General features: G+C 33.0%; 1 protein-coding gene across 1 annotated transcript in view; it reads left to right on the top strand.

Moving 5' to 3' along the window:
* Positions 1-17,869, top strand: part of LOC100366978 (uncharacterized) — a 184,192-nt gene that overhangs the window by 155,924 nt on the left and 10,399 nt on the right. The window contains exons 10-14 of the mRNA XM_085497673.1: positions 9,559-9,715; positions 10,786-12,075; positions 16,193-16,302; positions 16,987-17,373; positions 17,643-17,706. Coding sequence (XP_085353799.1) covers positions 9,559-9,715; positions 10,786-12,075; positions 16,193-16,302; positions 16,987-17,373; positions 17,643-17,706 — 2,008 coding nt within the window. The remainder of the gene's footprint in view (positions 1-9,558; positions 9,716-10,785; positions 12,076-16,192; positions 16,303-16,986; positions 17,374-17,642; positions 17,707-17,869) is intronic.

Here is a 17,869-nt window from a genome sequence, read left to right as displayed (position 1 = left end):
CAACTTAAAACTATTTACCCTCAGTTCAGTTATGTTTGTAAACCATGCATATTAATGAGATGCACTAGTTGGGTGTACACTGGATAAACAAAAACTTGGCAATTTGTTTGCAAACAAGAAAAAAACCACTTTACTTGTACAAGATATTTTTCTTTCAATAAAATAAATACACCAATGCATGTAGCATGCCTTAGGGAGCTATTTGTGTGATTTTCAAAAAAAAATGTGAAAAGTGCCAAAAAAACTATTCTGCTACCTTAAATCTACTACTGTAACAGTATATATAACTTTGACTTTTATTGAAATTTGTCCCAAACATTGTCATTGTCATTAAAATTTCATCATCATTTTGGATTATACAGACAGTTTCACATATTATTACTTTTAGTTTTTGATCAAAAGGTTTTTCTATTTTTATCAACATTTCATGTGGGGTGAAGCAGACCTTACAAAATCATTTTCTAGATGGTGCCGGAAGTTGTCACTGACGCTCAAAGGGTTATTATCACTTTTTTTTATTTTTCACAAATTTGTCTGTTAAAAAATTGCAATTTTATATATTCATGTTCATTTGATTGAGTAAATTTCAGTTAAAATAAAATATACTATATTAATAGTTTATTACCTAACTTAGAAAACAAGGTCTATGATGCAATAAGGTAATAATAAAATAAAATGTAAGACAAGACAAACAACTAAAAATAACTACAAATTTAAAAGGTCTAATAACTACAAATAAATTGGGAAGTAATACAAATACAGTAAATAAAGCAAAGTTAAAACTTGTTTGTGCTTAAGCCAAATGTAGCTGATTATAAATTAATTTACCTTGTTTTTTTGTGATCAAATAAAAACTAAGAATGGGAGTCATTAATTAGATGTATTTTGTTACATTAAGGCTATACAATGATACAAAATATCTAGTGATTAACTACTATTTATAATAAAGGTAACCTGGCCCTCCAGTGATATGACAGTAATGTATCATATCAAGTATGGTTCAAATTAATTTTGAAAAAAAAGAAAACTATCTTGTGTTGAGGCATATTACATTGGCTGTGTAATCAATGGCAATCTAATCTCATATCATTAAAGCTTGAATTGCCTCTAACCTATAGTACAATACATGTGACAGTGTAGAGATAATGAGATTGACTATCCAAGTGAGATTGTTATAATATAACCAAGATTACTCATGTGGATACTAACAACTTGACTTTAATAGCTGTGTTATTGACTCAGGTAGATAATTGATTGCAAACTGTTTTGACAGGGGCATGCTAATTGGAAAATTCCACTTTCATATATTTGTTCATTTGTTCGTTTATTCTAAAAGTTAAATCATTTGTGCGAAATGTATAGGATAACCCTCAACTGGTCAAGTCAATGTACAAGTACAAGGGACTGGCAGAATAAGGGTTAAAAACAGTGACAGTTGTAACCATCTTGTATTTCTGTCTGTATTCATGCACATACAAACTTGTTTCGGAGGTGATGGAATCTTTTTTATCTGACTATTTGTCATTTGTTCTAAAAAAAGATGAATTTACTTTAAGAAAACCTGTAGTTTATTTGATTCAGTGGTAAATGGCAGACTGGCTGCCATTTTGTGTTGCTTTAATGATGTATCCAAAGTGATTTAGTCCAACAAAGACATTAGATAGTCTATCAGTTTGTTATTGCTTGTTAGTCAAATATGGCTGATGAAACCCAATGCCTGAAAATGTCTGTAAGCCATAATTGTTAACATATACTTGTATGATTCCCTTGATCTAATTAAAAACGGTTGACATCAATTTGATTGTACTGGTGTGCATGTAACCTTTGCCTCGACCTGTCAGAAATGCATGGCTAAAATACTCAATAATAAATATAACAGAGACTACCAGTATATCTTTACTATGGAAATAGTTGGTGTGATATACCACTTTCTAAGAATAATTTCCCAGGGAGTAATCTGCTTGCTATGGTCTATGATCTACTCTGGGGGAAATGGGGGACATTTAGAATTATTTGGCTAAGACTAGAAAACTGATTTCTTGAACAGAAAAAAGAAAATGGTCCACTGCTAATATGTACTGTAAACAGTTTAATTTTAATTAATAGAAATAATTGCCATTTCAGGATTTTATGGCATTATTGAAGTCAAAATGTTGTAAAAGTCACTGACACTGGGTGTTTTGGAACCTAAGAAAGATTTTCAGTGCCTGAAAGTTTCTTGATTTTCACTAATTCCAGAATTTTTTGGGTAAAATTAAAGCAATTTAGGGTAGAATAATGGTATCTTAAATGATTTAAAATTGTCTGTGTTGAGTACAAAATTAATGCATAGTAAATAATGATGTGTGAGTGATATGCAGGCGGAAATGTCAAAGTTACAAATGTATATGACAGTCAAATTATTGTTCCAGGTGTCAATGGTGACACAAGTAGGTGGTTAGTAGTACTTGTTGTATTTAATACTTAAATAACTACCTTGAAAGAGCATTACTGATTACAGAACTAGCCCTTAGTTAATCTACTGTTAATTCATACATTCTTGTATTTTTTTACAATTTGTGTGGATAGATCAGGGATCTCACCAGCCCAACCAGGTTAGATACTAATTACTATAAGACATGTATTTTCAGTTAGTATTCTAAATTAGATAATTTAACTAATCTGTAATTTCCCTAATTATATTTTCACAAAGAGATTGTTAACACTTTAGCTAAGTTAACATTTTGTTAATTCATGTATTGAGTCATATTTGCAGAATTGGCAAGTAGCTAGTGTGAACAGTAATAATTTTGACTGATTAATTTTTAGATTCTAATCTACAAAATAAAAATGACCTACTAACCAAATTATTTGTTCTCATTCTGTATATAGTATTTTAATTGAACATTTCATTACTATTTCTGCCGCTATATATATGATTATTCAAAATATTATTACATGGCAGTTTATTTGAATTTTAACTTAACTCATAAATTTATTTTACATTATCAAAAAAACAAAACATTTTTCACATGTTTGCAATCACTTTGATATAGTATATTTATAAAATTGACCTTGTTAACCTTCACAGGAATTTATAATATCAAGAATATAGTATGCAAGGATATTTCACTCTAATTATCTGCCATCTGATCCAGCTATTATTATTTGTACAACGGTTTGAAAGCAGCATGACTGCCGAGCCGAGAATTGGTGTTATGTGTTAGCATCCATCTGGCAGCCGCTACTAGGATCACACATTTGCATTCTATTTTCAGCTAACATTAGATAAACTGCCGGCTGCAGAAAGATGCGTTAGATAAGTGCTGATGTATTTTAATAACCTGCGTTGCAAATGAGATGACCCAAATTTGAGATGAAGAGAAAGTGACGTGCTGGTTGCTGTGTTTCTATTCAAGCTGTCATCCCTGTTTAGTCACATGAACAGATTGATGATTTCTGATTGGCAGTTTCTCGTTTTTCACTACAGTTATTGAAATGTATTAGGAAATAGCAGGAATTAGTTACATATTACGATATATATCTTGCGGCTGCCCGATTAAAATCATTGTTTTTCAGCCATGTGCACTTCTTACTTTTTTAAAAATATTTTTGTTCCAAGCGACATCTGTTTCCCCTGACATTTTTTTTTTCTATGCGCTAATTGTAAGCGCATGTGTGCAGACCAGTCTCTCTCACCAAATATCACATGTTTTGATGGCAGGATTTATCCGGCTGAGTAAACAGTCAACTCCAGGAATCAAATTCAGAACTACCCAGGTAGCTCCCACCTTTTTGTACAACTAGATACTGTAAAATACTTTATTTTAGCTGGAATAAATTTTTGCTGAAAAGACATTTCGGGTGTTTTGTATGGAATTAATTTTCACTAATTTTTTACAAGTTGAATGTAAAATATAGAAAAAAAGGTATATTCGCTGGATTTTATTTTCACTGAGTCATCCCTTCAGCGAAAATTAATTCCAAGCGAAAATAAAGTATTTTACAGTACTATGGCAGTTTTATATAAAGTAAACGGTCATTAATATTCAGCTTCTAAATCTGATTTACATCAGAGAATTAAAGGCTTTGCTATGAAATCATTAAATTAGAGAACAGATGCTCCAGCATTTTTTGCTCCAGTATGTTAAAATATATTTAATTAATTTTACTCTACAAATAGAATCCATTTATGCGCCAGTTATGTACGTATTGTTTATGATATAAACTGTCACCTAGGTGAATATACAAAATGCATCTTTTCCCCACATTAGAATAATTGGTTGTTCCCTAAGTATAAATCATTAACGTAATTATGTGACCATTACCATCACCAGGAGGGATACCAGTTATTGAATTTTTACATCATACTTGTCAAATTTTCAACATGATACATTTATCAACTGTGTTTCTTTTAGTAATATAAATGTCAGATCTTAAAATATGGCGTTTAGTGCTCGTTAACCACTTAACAATGAGACTATGGTGACTGGATCCCGGATCCCGGATCAGCTATAATTATACTATACAGCTATGTATATGATTGTGTTAGAAAAAATTATTAACTCCTTTAAATAAAATGTTTCCCCCTGTTCCATATGTGGTGAATACTGTAATCCATTAATTTGTTTCTGCTCGGAACGTTCATTATTTGATGATTTTATTGTTATAGTGAATACAATGTTTTGCTGACGTCACTGATGCTCCATGTCGTTGGACCCCAGAGTATTTCACTGCTAGAAATTTTTGTTATTCAAGGATATTGTGGCATTTGTGAAGACACTGTCGTGAAATTTGCAATAAATTTGACTCTTGCAATATTATAGCAGTTTACATTAGGGGAGGGAAAGTAATATATTTTTCAAATGGTTAACACATTTCCTGACCCGTTGTTTTCTCATTCATTTTAGATATTCTGCTTTCAGGCGATGTGTTAATCATTGACCCTCCCCCCTCTGTTCACTATAGTTTCAAATTACCCATGAATCATTGTTCAGATAACAGTTTCACAAACTCCATGTCAACATACTCCTTCGAAAAATCCATGTGCAATTATACAACATGTTACATATTTTATGTCATAAAATACATAGATCTTAGTGAACATTCCTAATACATATGCCCCCTTCAGATTTGCTGCAACAATACAACAAAAAAATGAATAAGAGGGCGAGCGCACTTTAAAACAAACATAATCATAATCCTAATTTAATAGGAAAATCTTAAATCAAACATTTGCTGGTAACAATGCTCATGGATGCGTGTTACAAAACAAAAAAGTTTATTCAGAAAATCAAAATAGTTGTCTGACCAATCCCAGCCGCTGTGAATTAAATGTCATAATTGCAGATAAGCAAGATCTGAGCACCATTCAACTATTTTGAATATAAACTTTTACAAAAACATTTATTTTTTACCACATCTATGGGTAACCTTAAACAATTACACCTAAAATCTTTGGAAGAAAAAACAACCACAAATTTTGCCAAATTAAAAACTAAGATATTTGTTGTATACAGTATTAAACAGCATCTGGCTTTTCCATCTATTCAAGCAACCCTATGCTTTTAATTATTGTTCTAGGTGTGACCAGAGTTTGTGATATATTGTATACAGTTAACATTGTGCTCTTTTCCCGATAAACCTTAATAATAGTATGTAAGCATTCCATTGTGGTATCCCTGGTAAGACACTGCCCTGACATAGTCGTTGGTATGTCAACTCAGCAGCTATTCACTTGTCTCTAGGTAGTGCATACCAGATGAGTTATATCCACACTAACACAAGAGTGTCTGTCCCCTCCCGCCTTTGAACCAGTGTTTCTGCAGAAACATGTTGCTGGCCTTTTAAAAAAAAAAGATTTGTCAGAATGCAGACATAGTGGTTCTACTGGGCATTCTTCTCTATGTAGCACGATACAGAGGTCACTTCCCTGCCTCTGACCTCAACAGTTTAGAACATGGTGAATTCTGAATTCTTTGTCTGACTGCATGACTTTAAAATTGAGTGAATTACACTCACTGGCTTTATAATGGTAGTGCTGGGTGGTATCATTGGTGCGTGAAAGTGAGTTTTGTGGCGGTATTTCATGTGTCTAATCCCTATCTGCCCTTTGATATTAAGTTAGATTGTTGGCAATTTCTAAGTAAATGACGAGGTTGCGCTAGTAGTGCATGAAATCATTTTTGGAAGAGATTCACTCTGTTGGGAGGAAAAAAATTCTCCGCATTGAGAAAACTTTAATCTGTAGATTTATATTCACTCTATATTTTGGTTTCTTGGATTATCTTCAATTGTTTTATTCTTTCATGCTGTATTGTGATAATGATATTGAGAATATGTGAATTTAAATTTTGTGTTTCTACAACTTCATTTGTTTCTTTTATTATAAGAAAAATAAATGCAAAAATATTGCTTTATCATTGATGTTTTCAGCTCGTATTCAAATAAATTACACAATTCAATGAAAGGATATACATACACAAATGTACTCTGAAAATAATACATGTAAGTTGCTTATCTTGAAAGTTTTTTTTTTTTATACATACCTGAATAAACTGAGGTTGAGGGCAATCAGGTTTTGCATTTTTGGAAATTGATTTTCTATATAATACCTGATTGCTTTCTACAATATTGAGTGTACCTGAAGCAATGTATCCGGGTACCAGCAATGGTGCTTTTGTCTCCTGTAATAGCTGTGCCACCCTGATAATACATTCAGCCACCTATCTGCACACACAGTATTGACTCTATACGGATCATTGTTTTTTTTATTATTAATCGACGTTTCATTCATGCTATTTATGTCAGTTGTTGAAATGGCAAATATTGAAGAAGAAAAAAACAATTATGTGTATAATATACATAATAAAATATATATATCAATAACGAAAAAAAATCATAAATTACAAATTAAATTTGCATGTTGCTTTTCAGACCCCACTAGTAAAATAGTTTACATATCATACTTGTTGGGTTGTTGAGTACAAATGTAATTTAAAATAATGATATTACTTTTACCAGGCTGAAAACCTACTATTATGTATCTTTGTGCTCTACTATACGTGATTCTTCAATTTGGGAAAGTTGTAGCAAATTGAATAAGCCAGACGACAGGAGTTTAAGATTTAAGTGCTCGCAGCATCTTTGTACATTAAAGAAAATACTACATCAGTCTGTATGTTTGACATTTTACTTTGCTGTTTCCCCTCTAGGTAGTTATGCTTCTTTTTGTTTATTTTATTTTTTTGCTCTTTACAGTTGCCAATCTATGTTGTTTTTATCCAGATGTGTGGCTAATACAGGGATGCAATGCTACTGTATTCTGTTACTCTAGGGTTGTTCCTAACAAATGTTTTGTTTTGTTTCCCACAATTGCAATCTACTCTTTCAGTAGTAATAATTTGTAGTAATATAAATCTTATGAATAATTGATAATAACCTTATTATTATACATCTTTTCCTTCCAAGGATACATCATGGGAATGCCGAAATCCAAAAAGTTTAGAACAGAATCAGCGAACTTCTTTGTATGGAGTCCGGGCAAACCTTGGTGGCAGCCATGTTTGTTTTTATTATTAGAGGACGCTTACGCGTGTAATCATTCCTTATTTGGAATTCGCATTTCCTAATATGGTAGGATGAAAATATCTCGTAAAATACGCTGAAATTTAGGTTGTTACGGTGACAGATAATAATATTATTAATAATAATATTTATTGAATCATTTCCTTGTTTAATTCTCCATAAAGCTGCACAATAAAGAAAGCAGGCAAAAGAAAAACCAAAACAAAGCTCTATATTTCTACTATATCGGTAGCAAGTATAATATTTTCAATTTTCTTATTTATTGTCAGATAAAATATCGCTATTTTTTGATAATGAATCCTAGCTGATTAAACCTGACAGATTATATTGCAGGAATTATATACTACTATTAAGTATTAAGTTTGTGTACAAATTACAAACTTCAATTTCTCTGTGACAATGAGTGAAACTTTTCGGGTGACTGGCTGCATTGATAGTGTGTCTGTATTTGACAAGTATAGCACAGTGCTGCTGGCTACATGGGGTGAATACACTGGTACCACTCTGTAAAGTATTAGTTTACAAGCCCTGCAGCTATCTATACAAACTGTGTACAGTATAAAGGGTAATTGTTACTCCTGTGCAAAGGCTTCCTTATTACAATCGTCATTTATCGCTGATATGCACACAACTTTTGGTGTCAATAAGTGTATGTATCCCACCACTTGTTACATGCAAGTTACAGTTGTCAACCATGTCTTACAGCTCGGGTATTTTTAAACTGAATTCTGTTTTAAATATAAAATCCAAAACGTATGTAAAAGAATTAATTTTGTTTGTATTTAACAGAGCCTTAAATTGCCATGGTCACCAAGTGTTGAATTTCGTTAACGAACAGGGTACCATATCAAACGTGATGGTGTGATGGTGCGTGACTAGCTTTAGGGTTATGCTGCATGTAATTCAGACATTAGTTGAACAAAACGCGACTATTCTGAAGTCTTTCGTATATTTGCTGGATTTTAGTTTCACTGAATAACCCCTTCAGTAAAAATTAATTCCAAGTGAAAATAATGTATTTTACAATAATCTTTCAACAGTGCTTAGAATGATACAAAATTTCAGGTAAAAACTTGTCACTGTGGTACTTTATTTAGAGAGTCAGAAAATTTAGAGGATTTTTTTCCTTGGATTGCCCTCAAATATACCAGGTTTTGTAGCATACAATAGTACCTGTCATGTTGACTTTTAGTGAATATTAATAGTCTTATAGTAAATAATCTTATTTGATCGATTACACTAGATCTATTTATAGTATAGCATCTGATTTCCTGCTTCACTTATGTCTCTTCTAAAACATCTGGTTATATTCTCTTCTAAAACATCTGGTTATATTCTCGTCCATATGACATCCGGGTTGTTGTATAGCAAACAACTGAGACACAATGTCAGAGATGATAATTTCCCAAAAATTATGTTTGCAATTCTAGGCAATGTAAATAAATGTCTATGTTCATATACTAAATTTTGAATGTACAAATTGTGTGTAGAATAGAGTAAATTAGGCACACATGTTTCACCCTCACGTTTCATCCTGCTTTTCTCAGCACACAAATTTGGTGATTCGTACATTTACTTTGTTTGCTTTTTGTTCCATTGGCTGCGTCCCTTGCCCTGTTAGAAGAGTTAAAGCCATTGAGGCGGAAATGTTGTTTTTCTCAACAATACCGGCTCGTATTTTCATGGTAACCTTTATTGGTTTCTTCAAGAAAAGAAACAGAAAGGAATTTCCATATGCTGTAAAAGTGTGCATTGCATTTCGCTCGTTGTATATGTCTTTAGAAACTGTACGTGTGCTGTGAGTTTTTGTGCAATTGTCTGAGCATGTCTGTGTGAAATGAAATGCAGTATGGGATGTATTCTGGGTACCATGGGTGAGAGCAAGCATGTTTAAATATAGCTTTGTGTATGTACCAAATTGTTGTGAGGGACTATAAAAAAAACATTCCTAAGACTAAGTATATTTACAAAACAATAATAATTATCTTTCAGGCACTCGCCAGCAACTAGACCGCGAAGTCCCTCATCAAGTAATAGTGGTAGCTCATCCAGCGAGTCTGAAGATGAGAGTAGTTCGGGAAGTGATTCAGATAGTGAAAGCAGCTCAAGTGATAATGCTTCTCCCTCTCCTTCGCCTTTACAAAAAGAGGTAAGAATCGCCTGAATTTGTTTTTGAACAATGAGGTGTGGGATACAAATTCCAGTTTTACATCTACTGAGCGTACTGAGTTTTGAGCTGTACTGTATGGCAATGCATTGTGGGATAGAAACTGTAGCAATGCATTATGGTATATAAATTCAAGTTCTGTAGCTATTGAGTATATGGCAATGCATTGTGGGATAGAAAATGTAGCAATGCATTATGGTATATAAATTCAAGTTTTGTAGCTATTGAGTATATGGCAATGCATTGTGGGATAGAAAATGTAGCAATGCATTATGGTATATAAATTCAAGTTTTGTAGCTATTGAGTATATGGCAATGAATTGTGGGATAGAAAATGTAGCAATGCATTATGGTATATAAATTCAAGTTTTGTAGCTATTGAGTATATGGCAATGCATTGTGGGATAGAAAATGTAGCAATGCATTATGGTATATAAATTTAAGTTTTGTAGCTATTGAGTATATGGCAATGCATTGTGGGATAGAAAATGTAGCAATGCATTATGGTATATAAATTCAAGTTTTGTAGCTATGGAGTATATGGCAATGCATTGTGGGATAGAAAATGTAGCAATGCATTATGGTATATAAATTCAAGCTTTGTAGCTATTGAGTATATGGCAATGAATTGTGGGATAGAAAATGTAGCAATGCATTATGGTATATAAATTCAAGTTTTGTAGCTATTAAGTATATGGCAATGCAATATTTCAATTCATATATAATATATGATTTTTTTTCAGTATTTTGTTTTGTCTTCCTTGAGTAAAACATTTTGTTAAGAGAAATTAATATAACATCTAACCCCAGAAAGTGGAGTCTTTTATTTGGTCACCTGACAATTGTTTTCATGTTCTGTATTGTAATGGCCTGATAATTGAAATAATATTGAATTCGATCCAACCCTCCTTGAACAAAAATCTTGGAAAGGTAAAAAGTGTTTGCCTCAATTTAAATTCAAATTGGCTGCTATTCTTAACCTCTTGTGGTGCCACTCAGACAGGCCTTTTGTGCAATATATTCTGGATCTTACTTTTTTCTTCTTCCTGCAGCGTAAATGGTGTTTGGCGCCATTTTTTAGTGCTGCTGCAGTACAGAAAACAAAGGCATCTCCTGGAAGTGCTTCCCAAAACAATAAATACCACCCAAAACCTGGAATCATCAGTTCAAATTCTTCAAACCGTGAAGCTGTCAGCGCTCCTAGGAATTCTCCGAGTAAGCTGTTGGAATGTGGGGACAGCAGCAACGGCTTCGACACTAGGGACTTTAGCGACACAGAGCAACAAGGTTTTGATCCTGGTGGTGGGTTGAATGATTTGGACCAAGTTGAAAAGAACAAACCAAATGGGTTGATTAAGTTGAAAGTGAAGGTGCCATCCAAAACAATATCCAAGGGGAAATCACCGGGAAAGGCATCCACAAGTAAAAGTAATGTTAAATCAGCGGCAAATAAGTCTGGTAAGAAAATGAGTTCAATTAAGAAATCAAGTGTTGAAAAAGCAGCTGAGGGTGGGTGTGGTTCAAAAACTACTCCTGTGAAAGGAAAAACGAAAGACTCTAAGGGTAAAACAAACAAACAAACCACTAAGTCTCATGAGAAAAAGACTGATGTGAAACCAAAGACTCCAAAACAATCAACTCCGAGGTCTGACAAGCCCTCAACTCCCAAACAAAGTGACAAAAAAAGCAAGAAACCTACAGCTAGTAGTACGAAAGGGGAGAAATATTACAAGTCAAAAGCGTTTGTCAGTGACGACAGTGATTCAGACTCTGATGCGAGTATTGATGTGGTCAATACAAGTTCTCCTGACAAATCATTACAAAATACAAGCATTAAAAGTCTGTCATCTTCATCCTCATCCTCACTGACTATGACCCCAAGTCATACGAAATGCTCAAAATCAACAACTCCCAGTAAGACCAAAACGAAAGACAAAAGTAGCAGTGGTAAGAAATCATCCGAGAAAGCAAAAGTTGAAATTAATACTGGACTTAAAGTGGTGATCAGCGAAATTGGCAAAGACGTTGCACTTCCAGAGCCATTGCTATCACCAATTCAAAATGAGGACTTCCGGCATATGCCTACCTTGACGCCAACTAAACCATTCCTTTCATCATCTGCTTGTCAGCAACTTTCCAAGATTGAGTATGTTAATGGGATTCCATCGCTTGTTGTCAAGCTTGATCTCTCACTTATTGCTAAAGTTCCCACTAAAGTCTCGGTGAAAAAAGAGATAGAGGAGTCTACGAGTTTCAGTGGAAACCCTCCAATTATAACTTCAAGTGCTGTGGAGGAGAAACCGCCAAAGCTGAAGAAGATTCCGAAACGCAAACAGGAACAGGTGAGTACATATCAAAGACCTTGACTTCAAATATATTATATTTGTCATGCAAGTCAATAGTTGCATCAATTGCACATTAGATCATTAAATTATGACTTATTTTAACATAGGTTCGTTTCGGCTATTTATGTAAGCACATACACTACCACGTTAAGAAAACGTTATATTTTAATGATCCAGTTTGCAATAATGCAACTGTTGACTTGCGTGCACTTCTATTGGTTTCTAAACGAGGCAAATATGATATAGTTTTTGCTTGCGTCAACTGTTTCATGCCACTCTAAAATCAATGAACTCTTTTTTACCTTGTGTTCAATGTTCAGGCAAAAGACATGCGAAAATAGAAAATCTATGCGTCATGCATTTAATGAAGTTTAAATCTTTCCTAATCAATTGTAAATTATATTCGCTTAACGATTTTTTCAAAATATTGTTACACAACTAATACAAATATAGATTGGGGGTCAAATGAAGAGTAGTCTGAGTTTTAATGATGTAATGGCATTTTGTATATAGATGCCACACTCGCTGATTGCTTTCCTCCAGTCACAATTCATTACTGTGCAAACCTGGAGAACTTTGAGAATTTCTCGCTTCACCGACTGTCTTCACAATCAATTTAATGCTGCCATGCTAGACTTTGGCTTGCCTAGAGATCTGTGCCAATCATTTATTTCTAATCTTACTCAAGCTTAACATTGGTAATTTGAAATGCTCTTGCAAAAGAGATAGGTAGAATAAGTGGACAATATTTCATAGTTACTAGTATTTTGTTTGAAATGGAGGTTACCATGTTAAGTGGCCCTGTGATTATTGTTTCATAGTTATGCATTTAGGCATGTACATATGTTAAATCTAATTACATACCTAAAAAAACACCTCTCTGTGTTTAGAAGAATTATTACAATTTATTTCAGTTCAGGTTTTGTGGAAAACATGTACATCGCCCTCAATCTGTGATTCCCTGCCATCAAATATATATATATTGTAGACCAAATGGACGTAATTTCATATTGAGTATATGTCTCTAAAAAATAATGCAAGTTTATTTTGGGAGTGTTCAAATTGCCAAGGCAACCAAATTTAATAGAATTTAATGATGTGTCATTCTTGCATATTTATAATGTTTTTGTTTACTGGAATTTATTTTGTGCAGAAAATTCAATCAGGGTTTACAAATTGTTACTGATTTGTCATAAGCTCTGTAGTTACGTTTGTTAATAATATAGCAAAAATAAACTAAAAGTAAAAATAATATACATAAAGTTTATAAATATATTTGTATTTTTTGTAAATTTGAAAAAGAAAAAGAAAAAGCGAAGAGTGATTTTTATAATATAAATATACTGGTACATGCGTTGTTTTTTTTGTTTTTTTTTCTCATGCAATCAGTGACATTTTATTCGAGATACTGCACGGACCTCTGGCATTGAAAAATGATTGATCTATTTGTTTTATTGCTTGTGGGTTATTTCATTTGCAATACTACATGGGGTTGAAAGGGTAGCCTAACAATATGAATGCAGCTTTGCCCTCAATCTGTGCTAGGTCAGTTTAAACAATGAGACGTACCTTGAAGCTTTCCATTGGTGTACAGAACTCTGTTTTTCAATTAGGCAAAAAAAATCAATCTTGTGTTTCATGTACATGTTTATTTTATGCAAATTAGTTCAAATTTATTTATTTACTGGTATATGCAAATTATTTCATTTACCAGTAATTCTATTTCGTTATTGGGGGCACTTACTTTTGTTTGATTGAAGTATATGTTAAAATTAATTTAGATATAATTTTTCACATCTGTTGTAAAAGAGTGATTATGTTCTAACAATTACCTATGAGTATATCTCATTGGGAAAACACTCAATTTACTTTATATTGCTTTACCCATACATGGCATAGTTAATGTACAGGTAATTACTAATATCACCATCACTGACTGTGAATCTCGTAACATCAATACCTTGCCCTTTCCTGCTAACAAATTATTTATTATCATGAAATCGAATCTACAATATTATTTTGGAATTCTAATCTGTATCAATAAATAAAACAATGTATAAAATTTTTTCTCCATTCCTCCTTCCCTTACAAGCCTGTATTATTATGTGCTACCCCGGTATATATTGTACCTCAGTTATCAACATGTATGATTGTCTCTGTCCATATGCCATTAAATATGTCAATATAAAAATTCACTGCCCTATGTCTTTATGACAGTCACTACCCTTTAATGGACCTATTAAGTAAATCCTAACAGGGGATAATAGCTTCACAAGTGCTTTCATGAGAAATTGCCCTCACTACATTCATATATACTATAACATTCCATTAGCCCTGATTAGTATCAGACGGAATACCTAACAAACTGCAGCCTTTTCTAAGCATTGTCACTCCTGTTTATTTCTTTTCTTATGCACCCGTTGCTTTAGTGTCGAAAGCACCCTGAATAAAGAGCTAAACCTGTTATGAGCATTGAGTAAAATTGCATCTAATAATAATTTTGAAAACTAAATTGTTGTACTTTCCTATTTAAACAAAGCTTCTTTTTCTTATTTACTTTGATAACACCGCTATTTCTCTCTTGACATTATTTTGTTATTTTTGTGTTTTTTTTATTTAATTCATCAAATTGATACAATCTCTCATCGTCTTAACAAGGTCTTAACATTTTCACCACCTGACTTTCTCAGCCAAATTTTTCTGTTCTATTTTCTTATATTCTACATTATTTCTAGAAATGAACCCTAATTTTGGAGCCAACACAGAAAATTTGAGTAAATTTTCAGTTTTTATTTCAAAATTTGGCTATTTTTGTCTCAATTTTCCGAAGGAAAGTGCAAACTATAAACAGGACTACTTTGTGAATTTGTGATGAAAAAAAGGGAAACTGGTGGTGAAAAGGTTAATCAGAGTTTTTGAAAAAAATGCAGAAAAAATTGACTATACATCGTTCAAACTATTCTTCTAATCATTTTCCATATGTAATTAATTAATAATTACCTTGTAGGGATTGCGTTAACCCCATATTTTGCTTCCCAGACTCCAATTATTGAAGAGGGACCCAGTTTTTCAGGCAAGCTGGGGTCCAATTTCTAATAAAGTTATCCAGGGTCAAATTTCTATTTCTTAAAATTCTGTAAGTGGGACTCGTCTTGCCGAGACACTAGCGCAAACCCTGCTTGACTTTAAGATGCTCACTTGTTTAATGGCACAGGTTTCTTTTATCTCTTCTTGTTAACCCTAATTAACTTAGCTTGTAAAAAAAGATATTTTATATTGTTTGCATTCATAAATGCTGGATTATTAATATTTGATGAGTTTTTCAGTGCAGGTTTCAGTGGTGCAGTGTATTTGTCTCTTGTATGTTTGTTTCTGTATCCGCTGATACATACATTTCCTATTGAATCTGGTTCTTAGATCAAAGTTACCCAAAGTCTTCTTAATCTATACTGTGTTTTGTCCTATATAGAATCAGGTTTTCTAGTTTATTTTTAAATTGGGAGCATTTTATATTCTATATTCAAGGTTAGGAGATCCAGCATTTTATTTCACCATTTTTTTGTGTGAGAAATATACCAGTGCACCAGAAGAAAAAAATTGGGGGGGGGGGGGGTGTCACAATTTATATGTATCTTCAAATGTCAAAATGTTTATATAGACCCAATGAATCATTTGAAACCATATCTGACCTCAGTGTTGTTTCTCGTCAAACAGAATGTTTATTGTGAATAAATAATGAGAAAGCATGTTTTCACAGAGAATTGTTATGTTGGACATCAGATAGTGCACCCTCTGTTGACAACTTTAACCAATGCTGCTTGCAGTTATTTCCTTCTGTTTTAATAGCTGAATTCCTTTTAATCATTGAGTGAATCCTGCTGTATTGTATTTTAGATAATATACATTGTATAAACAAATATCTACATTTCTTCTTGGGACTCTATGAGGGCGCTATTTAACCATCATTTATAAATCAGGCAATTCACAATAACAAGGAAGATCATTATTTAGTAACTGGTGAGGGCGCACTGCAATGACAATGTATACTTTTAGCTTCTGTCATATCAACTGGATTAGACTCAAAGTTAAAATGATTTTTTTTCTCTTTGGGTAGAGAAAAGATGATAAACCTGATTGTGCTACTGAAACAAAGAAAATCAAGAAAGAGCATGATATCATCTCTAAATCACCAACAATAGAGAAGCCTGAACCAGAGAATAAGGAGTAAGTCACTCTAGTAATTTGATTGTATGACACTGTATACAAAAAAAATACACCACTCATTTGTTTATTGCTACTGAATAAACTAACTTTACTGTAAAATACTTTATTTTCGCTTGGAATAAATTTTTGCTATTTTCACTGAAGGAACTGATTCAGTTAAAATAAAATCCAGCGAATATACCTTTTTTCCTATATTTTACATTCAACTCATTAAATCAGTGAAAAATAAATTCAATACAAAAAACGTCTTTTCAGTGAAAATTAATTTCAGCTAAAATAAATTATTTTACTTGTACATTAACATTTCTTCTGCTGAGAGCCTCCATAGATGAGCCAAAAGAATCTAAAAAAAAACAGAGTCTTAGTGTTTTTCCCTTAATGCACAAGTAATAGGTACATGTATTTTAAGTGAGAAATTGTTAATGCAAAACAGTATAGACAACAGCAAGAATCCAAGAAGACATTGTTTTGAATTGATTTTAGTTCTTAAAGAGCCATGATAAATAATTGTTATGGCCACAACTTGCATCTGGAGTTGATCATTTCTAAATTGATTGAGCTTTTTGAGACTTCCTAAGCACCTGTAAAGAAATTGGCCGGGCTGCTTTGAGAAACTGGACTTGTTTGAACTATGTATGGAAAATGTTGATTGTATTTAAAGTTTATAAACTTATGTTTTTATAGGATTGGTGTGAAAGCGGAGGATAGTCACGAATGGGATCGTAAACACCCAAGAAGGTTATCAGAAAGACGATCAAGTAATACAAGCATTCAAAGTACAAATAGTGTGAAAAAAGAAAAAGACAGTCCGCCAAGGAAAAAAACTAAACGTGACCACAGTATAGGTGACACTAAACATGATAATAAACTTAAACGCAGAGACTGGGACACACCTGAAATTAGGACTATAACAAGTGAAAGTCCCAAAGCTGTGGGTCTGACGTCTGCACACCAAAGTAATGGACATAAAGCAGGCAATGATTGGAGTGCCATCGCTGGTGGAGTTCATCTTGATGGTCCTGAGAGGAGGCACCAGGAAAGGAAACCTATCAAAACAGAGTTTGATGAGACGTACGTCTGTTGATCTGAATCGTATTTATAGCGATAATTGTTTTTTTAATAATCCTGCAAGTGTTGGTTTGATTCATGGATTTGAGAAGTTATCAGCTTGACTCAAAGTAATTTGTAGCTGATTAGCGCCCTCACAGTTGTAGTGAGAAAGAGCTAAATGGTTGCTTACTGCTACCTCATACACAGTCAATGATTACATGTATATTCATTTAGCGGAATCGTCCTTGTATTGACATGCTTGAATATTAAATGTTAAATATTTTCTGTAGACAATATCCTGCCGATCATTATTGTGCTGAGGCCAAAGAATTGAAGCATGCAGCTGACGTACAGGTAAGATATTTTATAATCGGTATAATTTTGAGGACGATCCATTTACGCAACAGGATAATGTATGTCAATGATAGACCTGCATTTGTGGAGCACTACTGTAAAACCATTTATTTTCACTGAAATTTAATTTCACGAATTTGAAGTATTGAGCATATTCACTGTG

This window comes from Saccoglossus kowalevskii, chromosome 4 (genome assembly GCF_978046115.1).
Source record: "Saccoglossus kowalevskii chromosome 4, keSacKowa6.1, whole genome shotgun sequence".
Lineage (NCBI taxonomy): Eukaryota > Metazoa > Hemichordata > Enteropneusta > Harrimaniidae > Saccoglossus > Saccoglossus kowalevskii.
Note: the sequence above shows the minus strand (reverse complement) of the source record. Positions and strands in the feature narration are given on the sequence as shown.